The sequence below is a fragment of the Eucyclogobius newberryi genome, unplaced genomic scaffold (genome assembly GCF_026437365.1).
Source record: "Eucyclogobius newberryi isolate DKJ021-1_F unplaced genomic scaffold, fEucNew1.0.hap1 SCAF_9, whole genome shotgun sequence".
In the NCBI taxonomy this organism is placed as follows: domain Eukaryota; kingdom Metazoa; phylum Chordata; class Actinopteri; order Gobiiformes; family Gobiidae; genus Eucyclogobius; species Eucyclogobius newberryi.
In genome coordinates this window covers 33002836-33025654 of record NW_027316532.1, presented here as the reverse complement: position 1 = coordinate 33025654, position 22819 = coordinate 33002836, and the positions used below count along the sequence as shown (strand labels likewise).

At 40.8% G+C, this 22819-nt stretch overlaps 2 protein-coding genes across 4 annotated transcripts; one reads left to right on the top strand and one right to left on the bottom strand.

Moving 5' to 3' along the window:
• Positions 1-123: 123 nt before the first annotated feature.
• Positions 124-11729, bottom strand: erich3 (glutamate-rich 3). The gene is made up of 14 exons (XM_072438076.1): positions 11686-11729; positions 10417-10510; positions 10220-10345; positions 10064-10135; positions 9199-9327; positions 7656-7814; positions 6344-6547; positions 5859-6039; positions 5203-5389; positions 4541-4773; positions 4335-4475; positions 3710-4036; positions 3067-3201; positions 124-2996 (listed from the first exon to the last, which is right to left on the bottom strand). The coding sequence occupies exons 1-14, from the start codon at positions 11709-11711 to the stop codon at positions 124-126; spliced, it is 4887 nt and encodes a 1628-aa protein (XP_072294177.1). The 5' UTR covers positions 11712-11729.
• A 5883-nt stretch (positions 11730-17612) lies between these two features.
• On the top strand, positions 17613-22256 carry LOC140353362 (LIM/homeobox protein Lhx8). Of its 3 annotated transcripts, XM_072437887.1 has the most exons (9): positions 17613-17712; positions 18261-18338; positions 18774-18899; positions 19003-19124; positions 19374-19594; positions 19850-19953; positions 20631-20726; positions 21035-21224; positions 21865-22256. In XM_072437887.1, exons 1-9 carry the CDS (start codon positions 17632-17634, stop codon positions 21939-21941), a joined length of 1095 nt encoding a protein of 364 aa, XP_072293988.1. In that variant the 5' UTR covers positions 17613-17631; the 3' UTR covers positions 21942-22256. The 3 variants fall into 3 exon arrangements, with proteins under 3 accessions (XP_072293988.1, XP_072293986.1, XP_072293985.1); XM_072437885.1 differs by lacking the exon at positions 18261-18338 and having other exon boundaries at positions 19377-19594; XM_072437884.1 differs by lacking the exon at positions 18261-18338.
• The last annotated feature ends 563 nt before the right edge of the window (positions 22257-22819 follow it).

Sequence of the window (22819 nt, the reverse complement as noted above, 5' to 3'; positions counted from 1 at the left end):
CTCATTATGTCGGTGATTAAGCAATTATCATAACGCCACCACAGGAAGTCCAAAGGATTTAAGGCCACCATGTCATTCAGTCTCACTTTGTAAACGCCTGCAGCATGTCAGTTAAAACCATCTTTAATGTCCGCTCTCCGCTTTTGAGGCCGTCACTAAAGGAAACGAGCTGTTTCCAAACACCGGGTCGTCCACGCTGAAGCTGCTCTGATGTTCTTTACTCACAGTGTTCGTCTCGCCCATAACCTCTCTCTTATCTTCCCCGACGCTGCTGGTTTGAATCTTATTAGACCCCAGTTGACTCCTGCTGTCCGACTGTAACGCAGTCAAATCTGTCATTGCCGTCGCCTCCTTGTTTTCGCCGTTCTCCCTGTGTTCCGTCGCTTTTAAAGGGTCTGAATATTCTGGACGCTCTTCTGCTTTCGGTACCATAGTCACTTCTTGCCCACGGTCACTTTGTTTCTCCTCATTCAGACTTTCAGACGCTGTTTCGTGTTTCCCGACGGTGACGGACAGGCCACTACTTGCAATGCTCATCCTGGTGAGATTGTTGTTAAGCTGTGCCAAACTATCATCGTTTATTTCTTCCGCTGACGTCGAGTGCTCGATTTTGTCCTCAACAGACCTCAGACAGTCTTCAATAACCGATCCTTTAACATTCCCCTCAGCGTCACAAGTAGCAACATCTGCTACTTGCGACGCCTCACACTCTTCTGCTTGTGCCACGTCTTTGGTCCCTGCATCTTGTTTGGATTGGTCACTACCCTGATCAGACGTTTCCTCTTTGGCCGTGTTTTCCGTGCCGTCACCGTCCTCTCCATCCGTCACCACTTTCACTGGACTTTCACTGGACTGTGCGTTTGACGTTTCAGACTTCATGTCCCTTATTCCCTCCAAAGGCTCCACAAAAGTCTCAAAGTACTTGGACGTCTGATGCATGGTGACCCAGTTGTTGACCAGATCGGTGCTGTCGGCTGTCGTCAATCCTTCCGGGCTCCCTTTCTGTTCCTTTTGCTCGTTTGGTTCATCTGAAGAGGACTTGTCGTGTGGTTTTAAGAGGACACTCGCTCCCTCCTCTGACGCCTTACTTGCTTCTTCTGTATCACCATTTTCTCCCTCCCCTGCAAAGACATCCACAGCAGACACTTGTTCACCTGTGGGTTTGTCAGGATTGGATTGTGCCGGCTCCAAACTGTTGTTGTTCTCTGTTGTATCTAAATCTTTGTTTGCAAGCTGAGCGATTTCCTCTTGATTTGAGGGAATACTTGCCTCGCCGTTGAGATCATTCCCACTGTTGTCATTCTCCTGTTCTAATTGCGTTTTCTCTTGTTTTTCATTGTGTTCCGCTTGACTAACGCCATCACCCTCCTCCTGCGTCGTGTTTTCAGTTGTCGCTCGCTTTTGCTCGTCTTCGTCCGTCTCCTTTGGCTCTGCGACAAGTGACGCTTCACCGTTTTCTGCGTCCACCTCACTCGCTTCGACGTCATTATCGATGTTTTTGTGGTCTTTTTCGAGTTCATCGCTCGCTGGGGCACTGTTGACGATCTCTTTTAGGGCCTCTTCTGTTACTCCCTCGTCGGATTTTGCATTTTCCTCTGTCAATTTTACCCTCTTTGTTTCTTGTTCCTCCTCCTCTTTTTCAATTGAGCTTTCGTGTTGGTCTGATTCGTCCAGTTTCTTGTCCGCGTCGTTTCCAACTTCGCTTTCTGTTTGTCGAACCTCCTCTTTGTTTGGCGCAGTGTTCTTTACATCTTCATCAACACATTTCTCTGTGCTTCCCTCTCCGTTTTGGATGTCACTAGTTTCTGTATTTTCTACCTCTTTCTTAGGTTTGTCACTTGCGTTATCCTCATTTGGGCCGTTTTCCTCTGTCAATTTTGCAGTCGTCTCTTGTTCCTCCTCTTCTTTTTGAATGGCCTTTTCTTGATTTTCAGATTCATTCAGTTTCTTGTTTGCATCAGTTCTAACTCCACACTCTAGCTGTTCAACCTCCTCTTCGTTTTTCACATCCTCACCAACACATTTCTCTTTGCTCGTGTCTCTGTTTTGACCGTCACCAGCTTCTGCATTCTCAATTTCTTCCTTATGCGTGTCACTTGCGCCTTCCTCACTTGGAGCTTTGTTGTCCTCTCCTTTCTGATCTCCTGCGGTCAAATCTGTCACCACGTCTTTATATTCTGCCATATTTTCTTCCTTTGATGGTTCACTTTCTGGTTTACAGTTTTCCAAATCGTCCCTCTCACTCTTCGCTCCTTTAACCTTGTCTTGTCCGTCTGTGTTTGAATTTGTTCCTGCTTCGTCCACTACTACGTCCTCATTTGTGTTGTCTATTTTATTCTCTCCCATACTTTCGGAATCACCCACTTCTTGTGTTTTATCTTTATCAACCTCCTTCAAATCAGACTCTTTCTCTTCTTTATCTTCCTCAACTTCATCCGTCACTCCTGCATTTTCAGTCTCATTATCATCCTGACGCATAATCCCATCTTTTGCAATGACGTCACTCTCCAGCTCTGTATTTTCCACTGCGTCCTGCCGCTCGTGGTTTGTCTGAGCGTCTGTTGCCGGGGCCACTTCAGCGTTGTTGGCCTCTTGTGTGTCTGAGGCCTCAGCTTTCCCCTCCAATGTTCCGGTGACGGTCAGCGGTTCTGTATTGTCGGCCTCGGCTGAGTCATGCTCCTTTTGAACACTTTGTGCTTCCTGCTCGCTCTCCTCTACAGCTTTCTCTGCTTCCTTGCTCGGTTCGTCTTGAAGAGGTGAACACTTTACTTCCTCCATTATCTCCTCTGATGCCCCCTTCTCTCCGGTGTCCTCATCCTTGCCCGCTTCTGATGCCGTCTTGTCTGTAACGTTGTCATTTTGTGCCGTGAAAACTTCGGCAATTTGCTCCGGCTCTTTTGTTGTTTCATCCTCAAGTTTAACTTCTTCTTGCACCAATGTTACTTCAATTTTCTTTTCTTCTTCGTTCATTTCTGGTTGTCTCGTAGTTTCTGGCTCTGCAACTAAAGTAAACATTAGTCTTTAGTATATTGCATTCATGTTCATTGTGACAAAAGGGTGTACTACCATTCGTTTCTTTTTCCGTGGATTTGCTTGAGCCCACTTCTGTCGTCTCCGTGCTGGTGTCACTAAGCTCAGGTTCAGAGCTGCAGATGGACTCTTTCAGAATGGCCTCTGCTAACTTCTCCTGCACAGATTTGGCTTGGGAAACAGAAGCACAATAAAAGTACTGGTAAGTGTGTCTATTTTTCAGCAAAAACAGAACTCGCATTCAATAACAACACAAGAAACCAAAAGAAAACTCAACTCAAGTGGGAAGGTCAAAGATATTTAATGTAAAATATCTTAATGACAAACTTAAAACAAAACAGAATGGCACAAAATGTAGCACGAAGCAAAAGATGATCTAAATACTTATTCGGTTTCCAAATTTGCAACAGGATTTCTGTCATTTTCTGGCTGTTGCAAAGATGTGTTATTTAATACATTCAAAATGCACAGGAAATCATTCAAACAAATTACCTTTGAAAATAGTGTTTAGACAAAAGGCCACAATCCACAAAAACACGTGCACACACATAATTTTCCTCTATTATAATTGTATGTACTGGTTCAGACCATTTGGGCCTGTTTTGTGCTACTGGTTATAATAGTGGAAAGTGAGAGTCAGCGGGGCGCTCCTCTGCCTCCTGCACTGTCCCGTACTCACCCCTCTCTGGCTCATCCTCTGTCCTCCTTTCACCCTCTGCTGTTGACTGCATGTCTCTCGCCGCTCTCGTCTCATTCCCCGATGGGGCGCTGGTGTCAGAGATCTCTATCTCTGTGCTTTGTCCTGCGCTGTCCTGTATTTCACAGTCTTTGGCCTCGGTAGACTCAGTAGCTCGTGCTGCCTCTGCATCCACATGTTGGGTTTCCTCCTGCACCTCCTGTGCATCTTCAGCTTTGTCTTCTCCTTCTTCCTCTCTGACCTCTTTGACCTCCTCTGCCTCACTCTCGCTGCCTGAAAAGCTGGATTCTGAGTGAGACTTTCTGTCATCTGCAAACATAGATAACAGAGTGTTGGCACGGCTATCGTTGGTGTGTCTCACTCTCATGCTGGATTCAAATAAACATTTACAAATATGGCTGTACACGTTGCGGTCTGTGAAACATAACCACGCCTAACCCTCTTTTTTTTCCATACAATTAAGATGATATATGACATCTAGACTAAATCAGATGAACACTAATTGCAACACACAAACCAAGATTAGAGCACTGAACAGCAGGATCTCAACTTTTATTCTATCCATGTAGTGCACTTTTTATTAAATTAACTAGTGAATATGCCCTACCGTCCTTCCCACTGTCATCACTGTCAGATGCATCTTTTTCTTTCCCCGTTTCTTCTTTTTCCTCATTTTGAGAATTCGATTTCTTTTCCTTTTCCTCTTCAACTGGGCCTTCGTCATCAGCTTCAAAGTCCTCTTCATAATCTTTTGACAGAAACATGTAAATGCTGTCGCAAAATGTGTTATTAACTCTCCATGTTAAAGTTTACCGTCTTTGGCTTTGCTGTCTTCAGGGGCCTTGTCCTCCTTTGCTGTTGTTTCTGTGTCTTTTGTCGGGCTGCTCTCACACTCGGACCGGGACACAGGATTGTCTTCAGTAGCTTCTGTGTTCGCTCCCGCAGTGACCGTTAGTCTGGGCACTATCCCCACTTTAAAGCCATCCTCCTTCACTCTTTTTGGTGGGGGAACAGGCTTTTTATCCAAACCCATAGCTATAATACATCTAAATGAGCAGAATTAAGTCAATAAAAAGAAAGATTAGTATGAACAGAAAGAAATGCATAAGATCAGCTAAAAATAAATAAGAAAGTCTCAAAGAAGACGTAAGAAGAATGAATCAGTTTCAGTTCCCTAAGTAAATAAATAAGTCACACCACTAATAAAAGTAAAGCACATCTTCATTGCGCATGATTGGATACCATCGCTAACGAGCAATGTTTTATGATCACCTTTAAAACTTATAAAGCGCTTTTACGCATTTCTTTAGCCCTTAGGCTTCATAAGACTGGATACAGAGTGTGTATTGGGGATGAGAGAGGGGGTGGGACATTCAGGAAATTGTCAGAGCTGGGATTCAGTGTGCTACACATTGAGCCTGGCATATGTGCGGCCGCCTTAACCACTCGGCCACCGGGCAGCACTGAAGTCTTACTTGTAGCATGGTGACGCTGCCTCAATCCCAGAAAAGGCAAAATGTCCGTGTCGACCCCCGAGCCGGGAGCTCTTCCTGTGTTTGAACTCACAGCAGGAGCTCAGCCTCTCCACTTGAAGACCGTTTAAAAAGAAGGTCAGACTGAAGGGGAAACCTCTGTGACGCCGAGAAATGAACTGGAAACACTCTGAGGGGAAAACAAAGTCAAGTCTAAGTTTCAAGCATGTATTCTCTGTTTTCATATTGAGGATGTGGGGGGAAACAGGAATGTCATATTTATATATCTTGTGCAGATAATCTATCAAGCATTAAAGCACATTTTCAACTTTTTGTTGAAAACTGAAAATGATAAAAAAAAAAAAAAAACTGATTACTGAATAGCTGCAATTAGGGAAAAATAAATAAATATATATATATAAAATTGTGTCTGGTACCAAGGATATTGCATTCATGTATTTTCTGGTTCGGAGGTTTGCTCATGTCATTTCAATTATTACATTAAACAGTGTGAATCAGTAAACACAAATTTGATTTATTTTCCCCCAATGCTCCCCTGCCCATCCCCCAAGGCAAAATGGCCTAAACCTAAATGTAAGTGCGGGAAAATTGAGCCGTATATAAATGTATAAATGTTTGTGTGGGTTCAGGGGACTGACCTCCCTCTCTGAGTTTGCCCTTATAGACACACAGGTTCTCTCCTCCACAGTGCTGCTGAAACACTCGGACCTCGTCTCTCATGTCGGGCAGGTCGTGGGACACGTGCACAGATTTACCCAAGTACACCATGTACACACAGACTTTACTCTGAGGCACCGAGCTCCTCAACACGGGCGGGTCCTGCAGCAAAAATACTACATATGAGGCAGTATGTGACATAAACATACATTAATAGCTTAAATAGTTTGCTCTTAATGCTCCTCATGATGTAAGTTCTATTGCGTAAATGCGTTGCTAAAAGCAGAGGGAGCTAAAAGGACCATGAACCATTGGCCTGTTTTAGTGCAGAAACATTAGTAAACCTTATGAAAGAGTATGTTTATCCATTGTTTTTTTGATGAATCCAAGTGCACATGTGCCTGAGTTTGTTGTGGAAAGTCCTGTTGCTGGGGGAGCTCTGTAACAAAGCTTGTACCTCACTGACCTCAGCGCCACTGGAGGCGGTGGTGGGGCGCAGTCTCTGCCCTCGATGGGTGCTGCTGGTGCTGAGCTTCACGGGTCGCTCTTTCCTCTTGGTGCTGGGGGGCACTGGGGTCACAAAGTTGTTGATGACCGGGAGGCAGTAAGGCGAAACCCCATTACGAACCTCCATAGAGTTCAAGCGTCGCCGGTGAACGTCTTTGTCCAACTGAAAGAGGTCAGTGTTGAATGAGCAAAGACAAACATATGGACAGAAACATTTCGGTCACTTGGACACGATAATAGGGCTGCAATTGACTGAAGACATTCTAAGGGGCAAAATCTCTTAAAAACATGTAGTATCGCTATGATCTGACCATGAATCTGACCATGAATCTGCCAAACTGCACAAACAAACCACAAAGTCACAAAAACAACTAAGAACTTCGAGACAAGACGTTTATAAGATAAGATATTCCTTTATTGTCCCACATGGGGAAATTTCATTGATTATAACTGTACTTCCTGGTTTGACATGGCCAGCAAATATGACATAGATGGAGGTCATTCTATAACCGTTACTTAGCAACCAGATTGTAAACAAAGGCCAAAATCTATTTAAATCATACAATATCATAATCTGACAATTACACCTGACAACTCCTTTATTTTGTAAAATTACTGTTCAAACTGTCATAAGGTTTAAGTTGTGTGCACATTTTCTCCGCATCGTTGGTGAAATGGCGCTTTTTTGATGACATCACAGAGGTATTCTGTTGTAGATCTCAGCGCTACTTCCTTTTATTTGTCAAATTTTCTTCACAAACTACAACTTGACAGATTAAAAACTATGATCATCATTTACTACAGTGACTATCTCACCAAACAACGTCATAATTGGAAAGACACGTGGTCATATAGACTCATTATTTGTGTGTAAAAAGGCCAAATTTCAAGTAATAAAAACATGTTGACAAAACATCCAGCCAACATTAATATTGTCACAAATAAATGTCAAAATTCATAAAATAGCATGTGCAATTTACATTATTTGCTGCATATTGTTTTTATTTAGTCTGGATACATAATCTCTATAATAACAATTAAATAATTAAAAATATTGCATCATTCAAACTGGTATGGACTTAAATGGTTGCACTAATGCTTTACCAAAGAGAAATGGCATTATCATTATGTAGCCATTTTAAAATATTTAGAAAGCCCAATTAAGCTGAAATATTAATGTCCGTCTAAAACACCAGCATGTGTTTGTCTGGGGCACATCCTGTCCTGGAATGAGGTGAAAGAATGAATGGGCTCGAGTATCGCGGCCTCACCGTCCCGTTGCATGGGCGCTGGTTGTCGTGGGGCGGAGCGTGACGTCTGTAAGGCGAGCTGTGTCTGTGCGAGGCCGTGGTGCTGTTACTGTGGAGGGGCTTTAAACGCACGGGGCGCTGCATCTTTCCAGGCGCAGTGTTGGGACGGGACGAGCCCGGCTGAAACACACAAACAAACACAACAAAGTCAACAAAGGAACAGGGACATGGTAATAATAAAGTAAAAGTATAAAGAGCATAGGTTATTAAACTAAATTTGTGTTGCAAAAATGTCAAACTTGAGGTCAAAGCTGGATCAGGCTTTGTTTTGTTTTGATGCCTGAGTTGAAAAACATAATGCAAGCAGCAATTTCACTATTAATAAAATGTACAGATTTATATTGTTTTTAAAGTCATGTTGTGTTGCTATGTGTAATCGATGGACAATATTACAAAGGAAAACATGTGTTTCATTTTGCCCAGATGAATGTAAAATAGTACTTTACATCAAGTACCACCGAAGAAAATATTTACCAAGTTCCACCAGATCTAAACCAGGTCTAAACTAAACCAGGCCTAAACTATATCATGTCTAAACTATATCATGTCTAAACTATATCGTGTCTAAACTATATCATGTCTAAACTATATTGTGTCTAAACTATATCATGTCTAAACTATATCGTGTCTAAACTATATCATGTCTAAACTATATCGTGTCTGAACTTGGGCTAAACTAGATCTGAAATGCCACAACTCAATTGTTATACAAGTTATTGAGCAAATATTTGAACTGCAGAGGAATCCACATACGCCCTGAAGGAGCCCGCAAACTGCCAGTGGTACGCAGCCCGCTGTTTGAGAACCACTGCATTACATTCTAAACCAAACAGGTTCTGTATTGGCCAATGCACATATCATTACCAACTTTTTATTAAGAACTTTTACTGTTTCATTTGACATTTATTCTTAAAATGAGGTCTAACTACCACAAAAATAAAAGTATAGAGATGTTGACCTAAATTCACGAATAACTAATGACGGACACACCACTTGGTCTCCATGGAGACAGAAAGTGAAAACCAAACTGGAGATAGGTCAGTTTTATTGTATTCTGTGGAATGTGAGGCAGGGTAAGGACATCCCTGTGGTGACGAGTCAGGTCTGTGGAGAGGCAAGCACCCTCAGAGCAGGGTGTAATGTTTTTCAAGGTCATTAGTGCCACAAAGACACTTGTAACGAAGCGAATGCCCTGTCGGGACAAGTCAAACGTTGATGAAAATGTGAATTTTAGCGTTTGTAAAAAGTTGGGACATTATTGTAGCTGATGATGAACACAGGACCTCTTAAATTATACAAATGGATGTGGAAAGCGCTCTTACTGAAAGGTCACATTTTAAACTGGGGTTTCTCAGCGTCATAATAGCTGTTTTAACCATGCGGTGACATTTCAAGCCTCCCTCCTCTTTACCTGGTCGAGACATTATGATTAATGCTGCACTTCAATCAAGGAGCTGTTCTAACACCATGGAAAAGTGTTCATTAAACGTAGTGCTGGACTCACAGACTCAGAGGACTCGCTGTGCTCTCCCTCGGCTCCCGAGTGCTGCTTCCTGAGGCCCCGCGCTCCTGTGGGCGGCCGAGGCGAGAGGATGCGGATGATGTCGTCGTCGTATCTTTTGGACCGTTCCACCTGGAATAAAAAACAATGAACGAATGCTCCTCGATACATTTGCACCAGGAAATAGATCAAAATGAATAATACAAATGTGTTTTTCTGTAGCCTTTGAAATGATTATGTATGGCAATATTTTGAGAAATTCATAAATTAGGACCGTTGTCATAGCAATTAACAATTTCAAACAGAATATTATATCTTTTGAATGGTGAAAAATGTTGCATAGAAGAGGACGTTGAAACCCATGTATGTTTTTTTTTAAAATATATATGAAACTGTGCTGTTCGGTGGTTGAGTGGTTAAGGCGGCAGCACATATGCCGGTCATGAGTTTGAATCTGACAATTTACTGCAAGTCCTCCCTTTTCTCTCATCCCCATTTCACACTAAGCTGTCCTGTCTAATAAAGCCTATGGGCCAAGTGAATCCAATAAAAAAACAATATGTATGAACTGTAGACACACTATAAACAATAGACTTAGGATGTAAATGATATTAAATTATATGCAATGCTTATTGTTTGAGATCGTCTTCCCCCATTTAAATTTACAAATGAGAAATCAAGTGAGAGAGGGAAGGAAAAGACAGTGAATTATCCAAACTCTCTACAATATAAGTGCCGTACAGTAAACTCCATTGTATCTTTGGGCAAGACACTACATGCATGATCAGGGCTAACCGGCTGAATATACCAGACATAAATTTTATAATCAATTTAGCGACAATAGAGCAGTGATTTTTAAAAATAGTACCTTGATCTTGTGCACCTTATCCCTTCGAGCAAACTCCTCCAATTTCCGTTTGATCTCTATTTGATGGAGACGCTGAGGACACATAAGCATAATTTAACATGCAAAGAGGGCCACAACTGCACTCACAGAGCTCTGGCCAAAGCAGGGCCCCAGTACCTCCATCTCCAACACTTTGTGGAAAATGGCCTGAGCCAGACATTCTCGGACGTGTCTCTGATGGGCTTTTTGGATGAGCTTCTGTCTGTACTCTTTGTCAGGAACAATTCGGCCACTTCTTGTAATCTTAACGACAACAAGCCATTTATTTGACCGAATAAACTAAATGGATGAATGTGTTTTATGTCAGGACTCACCAGGCCAGCCCTCTGCAGGTGTCTTCTGATCCGAGAGCTGCTGAAGTATCCAGCCAGGTGTTTATCTGTCAGGCTGTTGTAGGCTGAGATGAGGCTACAGAGACCAGATTACACAGGAAGTAACACCCAGGCCTCCATGGAGTTAATGATTAAGCCCACAGCAAATCAAACTCCTAATCACCCAAGCTGGCTAACAACACCATGTTTGTTTATTGAACGTCATCCTGACCTCTCTGGATCATCTTGTCTGAAAGTGGCTTTATTTTCCAACTAAGATTTGGTATCCTAAAGCATTTGTGCAGCAGACAACAGGATCTTACAACTATGGGGTCTGTTACAAGTGTCTGCTTTCACAGAGGAATTACAGAGATGGCACACTGTCTTTTTTAGGGCTGTAGTACCTCACAATACAATACGAATCCCGATACTCGGAACGTGATACGATACATGTCCTGATACATGAATATCCCTTAAAACCGGTGTTAAAAGTTGACTATTATGTTTTGATTAAGTAGAATAACAAAATGCATTTGAATTTTCTGTTCAAACTGTCCTCAGTATCAGAATACAACTGTCCTATGATTAAGTCACATGTTCAGCTCCTCAGATTCAGCCTAATGCATAAGTCTGTAGGTTAAGAAGTGTAGAACTTGGCAATTTAGAATGGCTTTATGTTGTTTAAAAGTATCGATGCACGTATTGCCAAGAAGTCCGTCACAATATATCATGATATCGATATATTGAGCACAGCCCTAGTCACTTTCATCACATGCCTTTGCTGCCATTTGAACATAAGAGGATATATCTGTGATATATCTGATCATGTATGATGCACAGTCTTGCTTCTGTGAATATACTAGAGACTGTGTCCTCCATGGACATTTAGTTAAGTCAAATCTAATGTGTAGAGTTCAACAGGCCTAAACTCATTATTGACTTTCTATTACCACATTATGTTAATAATACCATATGTGTTGTGGCTGTTGGACTAATGAAGGTTGGTAATTGTCCATCTACTTCTTTTCACTGAATAATACCGATAATACTAAGCTACAACAATTACTTTGCTAAAGGCACTTTCAAACAGTTGTTAGCACAATGTTTCCAGAATACACACCCTATCATTAGGCCACATGTAAGCATATTAAAGGGAATATTAATAAAATGATTAAAACCACATAAGAACAGCTTCAGAAACCCAGGCCCTATGTTGCCATAACTACGGTTCTACTCCATAGACTCCATAGACCATCTGAATGAACGTCTTACCCTGGGTTGAGGTGGCTGAGGCTCATGACTTTGAACACCTCTGACAGTCACAGTCCTCTCCAGCACGAGCTCGGGCTGCAGCCAAAAGCACGCAGGAGCAGTTTGAAGTCTACTTGTGAGTTTCCAGCAGAGAGGGCTCGCGCTCTTCACGGCTCGGGGAACTGATGACACTCATGAGCGTTGCCATGGCAGGTCACATGACGATGGCACCAATGAAGCAGGTTTCCGTTTACAGCGGGACACTCCATGTAACCAGGATAAATAAACCCGTCACCCAGAAACAAGAGTGTTTAAGAAGACTGCTTTTCTCCTATACATAATCATATTTAAAATCTGTATAAGACCATATATCTATCTGCAGGTCTATGTAAGGTCTAGAACATGAAGTCCAAGTACTCTCTTATAAAATAGCCTCGTATTTGCTATAAATTCAAACAGATACAACTGTTTTACAATGTACACACACACACACACACACACACACACACAGCACTAAACACCATGTGCTCTGGGGCCCTCTAGTGGCTGCTTTATGATCAGCGCTAAGAATTTAAAAACAATATTTATTTTCTTTAACTTTTAGGTGTTATGTTCATGTAGGCTAATTGGTAGGGTATTTGGAATGTACTCAGTGCAACTGGGAAATATTCACTTTTCCCCCATTTTGTCATGTCACAGCCTTCTTCCAAAATTGATTAATTGTATGATTTGCCCCAAACGCAAACAACATGAAAGGTCGTTTGAATTCTTTGCAAATGCAAAAAAGTGTACTATCATTACAGCCTCACAAGTTTAAGTATTTATTTTTGAGCAGTTTCTCCCATTCTTCTTTGCAGAACCTTTCAAGTTCCATCAGGTTCTGGATAAAGAGCATCAGTTCACGGCAATTTTCAGATCTTTCCAGAAACGTTCAATTGGGTTCAAGTCTGAGCTCTGGCTGGGCCACTCCAGGACATTCCTAGAGTTGTCCTATAGCCACTCCTTTGTTATCCTGGCTGTGTCTTGTCGTTGTCTTGTCTGAAGTCCAGAGTGCTCTGGAGCAGGTTCCATGTCTCTGTAACTGCTGCGTTCATCTTTCTGTTGATCCTGACTAATCTCCCAGTTCTGCTGCTGAAAAACATCCCCACAGTTCGATGCTGCCACGTCACTGTAGGGAACTGGCCTTGCTTTTCAAGCCTTTGTTTCATCAGACCTGAGATTTTTGTTTCTAATAGTCTGAGAGTCCTTCAGGTGCCTTTTTGCAAACTCCAGGGGGGCTGACATGTGCCTTTTACTGAGGAGTGGCTTCAGTCTGGCCACTCTACCACACAGGCCTGATTGGTCCTGCAGAGATATTGTTCTTCTGGAAGGTTCTGTCAGAGTGACCATCGGTTTCTTGGTCCCCTCCCTGACCCCTCCCTCTTGGGCCCCTCCCCACTGGCCGGGTGGTTGCAAACTTTTTCCATTTACAGATAATGAAGGCCACTGTGCTCATAAGAGCCCCAGATCTGTGCCTTGTTACAATCCTATCTCGGAAGTCTACAGACAATTCCTTGGCTTGATTTGTGCTCTGACATGCACTTTATATAGACAAGTGTGTGCTTTTCCAAATCTTGTCCAATCAACTGAACAGGTGGACTCCAATTAATTTGTTTAAGCATCTCAATGATGATCAGTGGAAGATCCATGTACCTGAGCTAAATTTTGAGTGTCACGGTAAACGCTATGTATACCTATTTACATGTGCTTTTTGAAAACAATTATACATTTGCAAAGATTTCAAACAACCTTGCTTTCATGTCATTATGGGGTTTGTTTGTAGATTTTTGAGTATGCACTGTAAACCTACCAACATTCAGTCTGCAAGAAGTGTTTCTCTCCTCATTCCATTTAAATTTCACATTTATTCATTAACAGTTGGTTTTACTGCACCATATTCCTTGATTGGATTTATACATTTACAGACGTTTTTGGCACGTTGATAACAAATGTGATCAGTAGGGGGAGCCATATTTCCATTTCAATTAACTGTCCTTTTGTTACAAGATCAACAAATGCATGATTCAACTTTCAATAACTTTTTGAATCGATGTCAATGTTAAAATATGATGTAATTTTACTTAGAAACACAATCTATTTATGTTTAATTCCATTTCTCATAACATCTGCCTTTTTTAAATCTGTTTTTTATTCCTGTTTGTATTATTAAATGTATATAAAGCAAGTTCCTAGTTTGTGACTTTTGTTCACTGCATGGCAATTCAACTTTTCTGATTCTGATCTGCTTCTGAATTCAAAGTTTTGTAAAAGTGGTAAAGCATATACTTTGACCATGAATAAATTGCTTATTGTGTCCAGCAGTTTACAGTAATATACAACTATATAAAGGTTGTTTATGTGTTTAACTGAGGTGAGCAGGGTTGAGGCAGTGGACATGGAAAGGGCCCAGGAAAATGTATAAACCTATTCTTAATCAGTATGAAGGTCAGTATGAACCTATTCGTGTTTCATTTAATTTCTGCTTAATGCATTACAAACCCCGCGTTTATTTATCATTACTCTTTGCTGTAGATGTTGAACAATGCGCCTTAAGTGAGAGAGATTTGTTCCCGCACGATTATCAGATGATCTTGACATGGAGAGTGCTTGTTCGGGGTTTGTTCACACCTGCCGCCCTTCAGATCCCTCCTGTTTCTCTACACATGACCCACCTGAGGAAATAGCTGAACTCCAAAATATCTGTACTGTCTTGATAGCGCTAAAAATAGATCTGTATGCACCCGAAAGCAATCATTTTCTTTACAATGTATAGGAATTATGCACATTGAATGACTTTACAGACACAGGACCAATTAATCAGTTGCACATAATTCAAAAATAAAGCTTAATCTGTGATATTTTCCAGTCTTTTGCTGACCTTTCTTGGTCAGAGCGACAGTGGACACACAGCTCATTCAAAAGGGCAGGTAAATGCACCGGCACCTGCAGTTAAAACATTCCTTTGTTCATTAAACTGGTGCAAGTGAGACGGCCTTCCTCATAAACACTGTAATCAAAGCGGCACTAAACGCCTAATACAGAGCACAAATCTTAAAATAACAATTAGTGCGGAAAAATAGGAGGTGATTATAAATTCCATTCAGGAAAAGGTCTTGGCGGGGGGGGGGGGGGATCTTGGGGAGTCATGCAGTTTACAGATGGGGGAGGAAGAGGAGAGGGGGTGTTCTTTTTTGCAATCAGTGTTAAATAGAGCCGTTTTGTGCCTGTGTGATTGTCAAGTGGGCCATTACTGCTTGATAAGAGCACTTTTTCCTTATGTAGCGCTGATTGGGGCTGCGCACGCTGCTCCCCTCGCAGGCCGTCCCAATGCAATCAGGCCGCTCTTTCACTCTGCACTGCCATTTTCACCGCTGTGATTTCACCACCCCCCCCCCCCCCCCCCCCCCGACACCACCACCAGCCTCCCACCTCCCCCCTTCAGATTCAATAAGTGCCCATTTACAGCAAGGAGAAAAGGTCATGCCAAATGCGTTGTGTCAATTGCAAACCACCCCAATTTGGGCTGATTTAAATGAAATAAATGAGCAGTTCCAGACATGAGGATGACAAAGGTCTTAGGAAGTGTCAGATAAGAGGTTCTTCTCTTTGAGGGCAAATCTACTTTGTTTGTGGCCTGGTCTGTTTCCATTGTTCTAGCTGCGTTTGAGAAGTATGTATAAACTTTTCAGCATACTACATCACAAGTGTTTTTTGAGATTATTTGTATTTTAGCAGCCACATTACTGTGTCTGTGTTTATTCTTTGTAAAATATTAAATCACTGGAATCCTTTATGGCTTTTTTATTTTTGAAAACACATATATTCCCTGCATTACAAAGTTACATTATTGTTTAATTACATCATACATCCTGTGACCTTTTTAATTTATCCAGGACTGGGACCGGTACAAGCTCCACACTATGTTTTTCATTAGCTCATGGTCATTATAACACGATTAAGTCATTTACAAACCTCCCACACGCCACACAGACTGACAGATTCAAAGCAGTTAAACTATTATCAGATCAGTCATTGTTTGGGTCTGGTCCACATCAGCAAACATTTGAGAAGTCAACCGTGTCATACTTGAAAATGAAAACATTTAAAACAGTTTCACTCAGATTGTGATCCTTCCAAACATCTGCCGTCTACTGATCGAGGAGCGATAAAGTATTTTAAAGTTTTATGGGATTTACAGATAACCGAGTCAGTGGGTTCTGCTCTAACTCCTGATGTTTTCAGTTTCTTTATTGTTTATCTATTTCCACTCTGCGCTCTCACATTTGACCTTCACAAGTGACCTTTTTGTCGAGGTTAAACTAGCTCAAAATAGTGTTCGGGGACTTAAAAGGAAACTGTTTTTGCTTTGATTTGGGGGGGTCATGGTGCACAGACTGTCGTTGTATCCGATGTTTCAGATGTGTCGGCTGATACGGTTCATTCATGTGGACCAGGTGGAACGGGACACGGAGATGCAGGCACGCTACCTCCTCTGTCCCTCTGCGATGGCGTGATAGGCAGCCACACTCATGCTGGTGCAAGTCTGCAATCCCAAATCAAAGGGAACAGAGAGAACCCCTTTCTTTATCCACGAGGGTCCATGAGCGTTGGGCAGCTGAGTAACGAGATGTGCTCTGGAGGAAAGTAGAGAGCTTTCCATTCCAACAATCAGAAAGTACAACAAAAAAAGAAGAAATATTTTTGATTCAGTCCTCTGGATAGTGTGTGCATTACTGATCAAAATATAAACCTGATATATTTCTCAAAACAATGCAACAGTGTAATCAATCAATAACTTATTATATTACATAAATATCCAAATGGCATTTATTCGGCCTCTGGGACAGGAATCTACATGTAACTAAACTAATAATAACCCGTCCACTGAATAATGTGGTGTCATCTTAAACTACTACTATTACTATTAAGATAAGATATTCCTTTATTGTCCACACATGGGGAAATTTTGTTGTTATAACGTAGTAGATACAGGGCGAAAGGACAGAACTTATAGGAAGTTTAAAAAAAAAACACAACAAAAACTCTTATCAACAAATAATAATAAAATAAAATACTACTAATAAAAAAATTGCATTATAAATAAAATATGCAATATACACGTGATATAATTGTGTGATGTCTCAAGTCCCAATTTGAATAGCTGGACAGGATTGCATTAGAAAGGCTTGTTTTTAAATAATGAAATACAGTGGGGAAAAATCTGAACTAATTAAAAAAATCGGGAAGGAACATTTAACAGATTTATGTGGAAAGGAAGGAAGGTGCTTTATGGATTATGAACAATGAAACAAAATTAGTTTTAAACAACTCTTGGTGCATCTACAAAACAGTGTGTCTCTTTGCATATCGAGGGGACAAGCCTTTTCTTTACTTCAGTGAGATGTGTTTCTGTGAATGCATCCGTCTATATATTATGCTATAGGATAAATGATTTAACACAGCAGTCTGTTATAAATAAACTGCTAACAGACACCCATCTAAACCGTGACAGTTGTGAAGTCATTATGACCCGTTGTCCCACACAAACTGTTGTTGTACAATTTGTGTCATTGATTGTGTGTCACTGACAGACTGACAGCTGCCATTACACTGCTCACATGTTGCTTTAATAACCCATAATGAAGCTCCCCGCTGCCTGCCTTCATTGTACACACCAGGACGGTCTAATATGCTATAGGATTTACACAGTTTAACACCTAAGAACCCACATGAAGCTTTGGCCCCAGAGGCAAAGGAGGCGCGGCTAAAAATGTCTGAAAAATGTGAATTTATGATCCACCCACTGAGGCACATCTTGCGCGCACTCACTGCCACACAGGGTAAAGGAGCACCACAGAAACTAACTTTCCTTGAACGGGACACATTTGGGAAGCTTTCACGCGGGCCTGCTGCTCTGGAATAATAGAAATGCGCTGGAAAAGCGAAGTGAAAGTTGAATGTTGCACCGTAAGTCCGAATGAAAACGAGAATATTTTGTCCACCGAGGAGGTAAGACTTTATGAGTCAGGCCAGATCTTTAATAAAGGGGAAATTTGTACTGCCAATAAAAATCAGAGTGACAGCGTGTCATTAAAACCGGCCTCGCGCAAAGCTGACTTCTCAGTATTTTCACAATTTGAGCAACGCACTCCCCCTTGGATTCTGCAATTAAAACTCAAGTAGTTAATAAGACCTCTTCACCTTTTGCTTTGCCCCGGGAAGACGTTTGTGGCGAACTTAGCCCTTTTAATTGCTGTTATTAAATAAATCAATGCCTTTTTTCCCAGAGACGTCGCACTGCGTTTGATTGACAGGTGAAATTGGCGTGTTGCTGAATCACACAACTCGAGGACGTAATGTACATAGGATAAGTATGAGCTCAAGTGTTGTCTGTTTGTGTAAGTAATGACTACTTCTCTTTTAAATGTCATTTCGGTAATCGCCGGCGTTGTCATGGTGAAAAGTGAAAGGCATGATATTTATGGGACGGAGCAGGGGGCATTTAAGGCGGCTGCCGCAGTCTGACCCACCGACGGCTCCGTGCCCACCGCCGTAAGACGCGCGTCATGTGCGAGGACTGCAAAGGTGGAGAGGAGCTGCTGTCCAAGTGCGCGCAAGAGGAGGAGGACGTCATGGTACGCGCCGAAACGGGACTAAAACAGTTTGACCTGGTCGACAGAGAATGACACGGAATTGGCTTTTTTTTTTTTTAAATGTTTAACTTCTTGGGTTTAAAGTCGATGAGATTAGTTTTCTTCAGCGGCTGTTGTTTTGCCACAAACATCATCCCGGGCATTTTCTTTTTAAATTTTGATTTGATTCTAATGAGGCCTGAGTTATTTTTCTCCACAATGTAGATCTATAGTTCCTGAAAATGTTTGTTTGTCTTTGCTTGTTCTGGCAACTTCGGCCCATTTGACCGTTGCCCCAATAAACGCGGAACGTCGTTTAAAAAAACTGAAACAAATTAAATCTATTGAGTTAAAGTGAAACTAAGTGGATATCAAGACTTTTGAATTTATTGTCCTCTTGGGTGCGTGCTCGGCTCTCACCACAGCTTTCCTCCTCAGGGCGCTCCTCTGGAAGTTTTAGATGAGGACGCGTCATCGCTTCAGGCCATGGCTTCTGACCCTCTTTTGGGCCGGACCGTGTGCGCGAGCTGCAACGAGGAAATAGTGGATAAATATTTACTAAAGGTAAACGCATATTATTATTTTTGTGTGGCTTTTGATCGCGCACAAAGGCCCTGGGAGATGCAGTTACTCACTTCGTCTTGTGGTCTCTTCTTCTTGGCTGCAGGTGAACGACTTGTGCTGGCACGTGCGCTGTCTGTCGTGCAGCGTGTGCCAGACTTCACTTGGCAGCCACAGCAGCTGCTATATCAAAGAGAAAGAGGTCTTCTGTAAACTGGATTACTTCAGGTACACGCGCAGTCATCAGGAGCCAGTGGATTATATTTACAGAGCAATATCATCATTATATTATTATTATTATTATTGGCCTATATTTTATAATGATATTGCTATTGTAAGTATTGTAATGTTCTTATTATCGGATTATCACTCAAAGTAGGCTAACAAAAATATCCTTTTTATCGTAGAGAAAAAGTATGAACGAGATATAAAAGATTAAATTAAAACCTGAAGTGAACTTCCTGCTGCTGTGTGCAGAAGGTACGGCACGTGGTGCGCGTGCTGCGGCCGGAACATCCACGCCACGGACTGGGTCCGCCGCGCCAAGGGCAACGTGTACCACTTGGCGTGTTTTGCGTGCTTCTCCTGCAAAAGGCAACTGTCCACGGGAGAGGAGTTCGCGCTCGTGGAGGAAAAGGTGCTGTGTCGCGTGCACTATGACTGTATGTTGGACAACCTGAAGCGCGCTGTGGAGAAAGGTGAGACATCTGAGGCCTCTGAATGCGCTTTAAGACGCTCGAAATATGGAGTGGGCTGATCACCAGTTTAATCTGTTATTTACACAGAAACAGATTTATTTTAAATAAGTATATGATGGTAGGCCTTAATAGATTTTAGTCAGCAATAACACTAAAGAAAAAAAGAGCCAAAAGTCAATGTTAAGATGCCATTATACATTAAAATTATATTTTGTCAATAACAAAAAAATAAGTGTTCAAACATTTTTTCTTCAGGAAGCAATGTAAACATGGAGGGAGCAGTGCCGACTGAACAAGAGCTAAACCAACCCAAACCCTCAAAAAGGGCTCGCACAAGCTTCACTGCAGACCAGCTGCAGGTAAAACCTCCAAACCAACATTTATTTGGTTCAGTTGCAACTCATGAAAAATATAGAAAATATATTATGTCATATTATAATAATTCACTCAAAAGGTACTAATTCTATAAGCTACTCAAGTATATATATTTTTAAGTAACAATAAAACACACTATTTAAACGGATAATTGGCATTTCCCAATGTTTAGGGTTTCTAATATTTGTGTATCTAATATTTGTGTATTTGATATCCGTGTATTTAATAATTGCTTATCTGATATTTGTGTATCTGATATTTGTGTATCTAATAGTTGTGTATCTGATATCTGTGTATCTGATATCTGTGTATTTGATAATTGGATATCTGATATTTGTGTATCTTATATTAGTGTATATGATATTTGTGTATTTGATATTTGTGTATATATTTGTGTATTTGATATTTGTGTATATTATATTTGTGTATTTGATATTTGTGTATCTGATATTCATGTATCTGATATTAGATATTCATGTATCTGATATTCATGTATCTAATATTTGTGAATATGATATTTGTATATCTGATATTCATGTATCTGATATTCATGTATCTGAGGTTCATATATCTGATGTTCATGTATCTGATATTCATGTATCTGATATTTGTGAATATGATATTTGTATATTAGATATTCATGTATCTGATGTTGGTGCAGGTGATGCAGGCCCAGTTTGCTCAGGACAATAACCCAGACGCTCAGACGCTGCAGAAGCTTGCAGAGCAGACCGGCCTCAGCCGAAGAGTCATACAGGTCTGCACAGAATTTTACTCATTATTTATCCACAAATCTGTCAATAAAAATACATTAAAATAAACATCAGTTAAATCTGCTGCTAAAGAGATGGCAGAATTTGTGAATAATGCAATGTTAACTGAGTCCCAAATAATTAAACAAAACTATTATTTTAAAATGAGTATAAAACTGTAAAGGAAAGTTTGATTTATCATTTTCAATTCATGAACGTTTCCATTAATACATAACATTTGTCACTTCACCTATTATAACTAAAAATGATGTGTAAGTATTTGATGAATATGTAAATTCATATTCTTCTTTAGGTCTGGTTCCAGAATTGCAGAGCGCGCCACAAAAAGCACGTGAGCCCAAACCACTCGTCGAGCACCGTACTGACCTCACTGCCGCCCAACCGCATGTCCCAGCACACTCCCACCCCAGAGGAGCTGCAGTACACAGCCTACGGAGGCCCAGAGGGGTCAATGATCTCAGCCCTGCACTCCTTCATAGATCGTGAGCACCTTCCATACAATATTGCTGAAATACCATCACTTTACCCCTGAATGCTGCTGAATGCTGCTTCACAAGGACACAAGGCAATTTATTGAGCCAGATTTCAGCATAAATAATAGTTTAAGTCTTTGTAAACATTCTAAAACCAGATTTTTAATAGCGAGGACATTAATTTTAACCCATTGTTCATTTATTTAAATTTTTTGTACATTTTACATTTTATTGCAGACTAAAAGGCACATATTTCAGTATGGGGAACCTGATAGGCCAAAATAAAGGGTTGGGGGAATATCAAAATGTAACTGTCAAACACAACATAAGTATTCTTTCTGCAGATCTATAGATACTCACATGAAGCTGATCCAAAACGTGTTCATGTCTAATAAAATATACATGACATATCTGTTATCTGTCATTGTCGTTGAGGATATAACACTTTAAAAAAAAAAAATCATACAATTATAACCATTAAACAGCAATAGTCGAATTATGATTTACCTCTACTTAATATAATAAAAGTTAATTGAATGTTTAGGGTTAGATTTTATGTTTGCATGTTGTCAGAATATTAAGACAATATTTAGTTTTAGTCTCTCTAAATATATGATGTATGTTTTTCTTGCTTCCTTTTGTTTTTCAGTTCACTCTCCTCCGTCTATGTTTCAACCTATGCTGCCGGCGCACGCTATGACCTCTCTGCCTGTGTCCCACGCCTGACCGCACAGTCCACGTCCACACAGCATCCTCAGTCAGAAATGAGTATTGTCATTCCATCGACCATTTCTTTTTGGGCATAATAACGATAGATGTCATTCTTCAGTCTTCATGTTATTTGTGAAAATGCAAACGTTTTGATGTACCTCAGAACATTAGGTATAGTTTTGTGCAGTTGGTGACACTATATGGACAGTGCTCCCTTGTGTGTGACAAATGCAAAACCAGTCCAAAATTTATTAAAAAATGTGTTGAATATTGCAATTTAATTTATTTATTGTATGTGAAGTCTGTTAAAAATAAATGTCTACTTTCGGATCCAGTTTATACAGTGTCTGCCTTTGTAAACAAAATGTAACATCAAAACCTGTCCCAAACTCACAAACCATACAATTGACATAAATGCACCATCACAAATCAAATACATTTTTGCAGCTTCAAATAAGGCCAAATAAATCACTTGAACTCATCAATCTGTCTATTGAAGTATTTACTGTGTGTGTTTGAATGCTGTGGTGGGCGCCTGACGCACACTGTAACAGAAAAGTACTTTTACTTGTATGTGCTTGTTGGCTGTGGTTGACCAAAGGAATCTAACGTTGAAGACACAGATCACTGTTGTGACTTATCTCATCTTCTCATAAGACTGAGAAGTGAAGTTGAAAAACAACTCCGCTGCTGGAATAGAAATATTCCATGTGCAGTATCACTTTATATCAGGATAAATACTGGCTTTTTGTTGGACATGTTTCATCTCGTCTGATCGGACAGGACGCTGTCAGTCTGCATTGATTGACACAATGTAATGAACATCACTCAGATTAAAGTGTTCCACCTTTAAATCATTTAGGAAATACTTTTCACTTTATATTAAATAAGTA

Bases quoted from the DNA above. Each gene is read 5' to 3' on its own strand.
- erich3 (XM_072438076.1), bottom strand. From the start codon at position 11,711: ATGAGCCTCAGCCACCTCAACCCAGG. The intron at 10,511-11,685 runs GTAAGACGTTCA...TGGTCTCTGTAG, and splicing joins CTCAGCCACCTCAACCCAGG to CCTCATCTCAGCCTACAACA. The intron at 5,390-5,858 runs GTCAGTCCCCTG...TTTTCCCCTCAG, and splicing joins GGGCAAACTCAGAGAGGGAG to AGTGTTTCCAGTTCATTTCT.
- LOC140353362 (XM_072437887.1), top strand. From the start codon at position 17,632: ATGCGCTGGAAAAGCGAAGTGAAAGTTGAATGTTGCACCGTAAGTCCG. The intron at 18,339-18,773 runs GTACGCGCCGAA...TTTCCTCCTCAG, and splicing joins AAGAGGAGGAGGACGTCATG to GGCGCTCCTCTGGAAGTTTT. The intron at 21,225-21,864 runs GTGAGCACCTTC...TTTGTTTTTCAG, and splicing joins CCTGCACTCCTTCATAGATC to TTCACTCTCCTCCGTCTATG.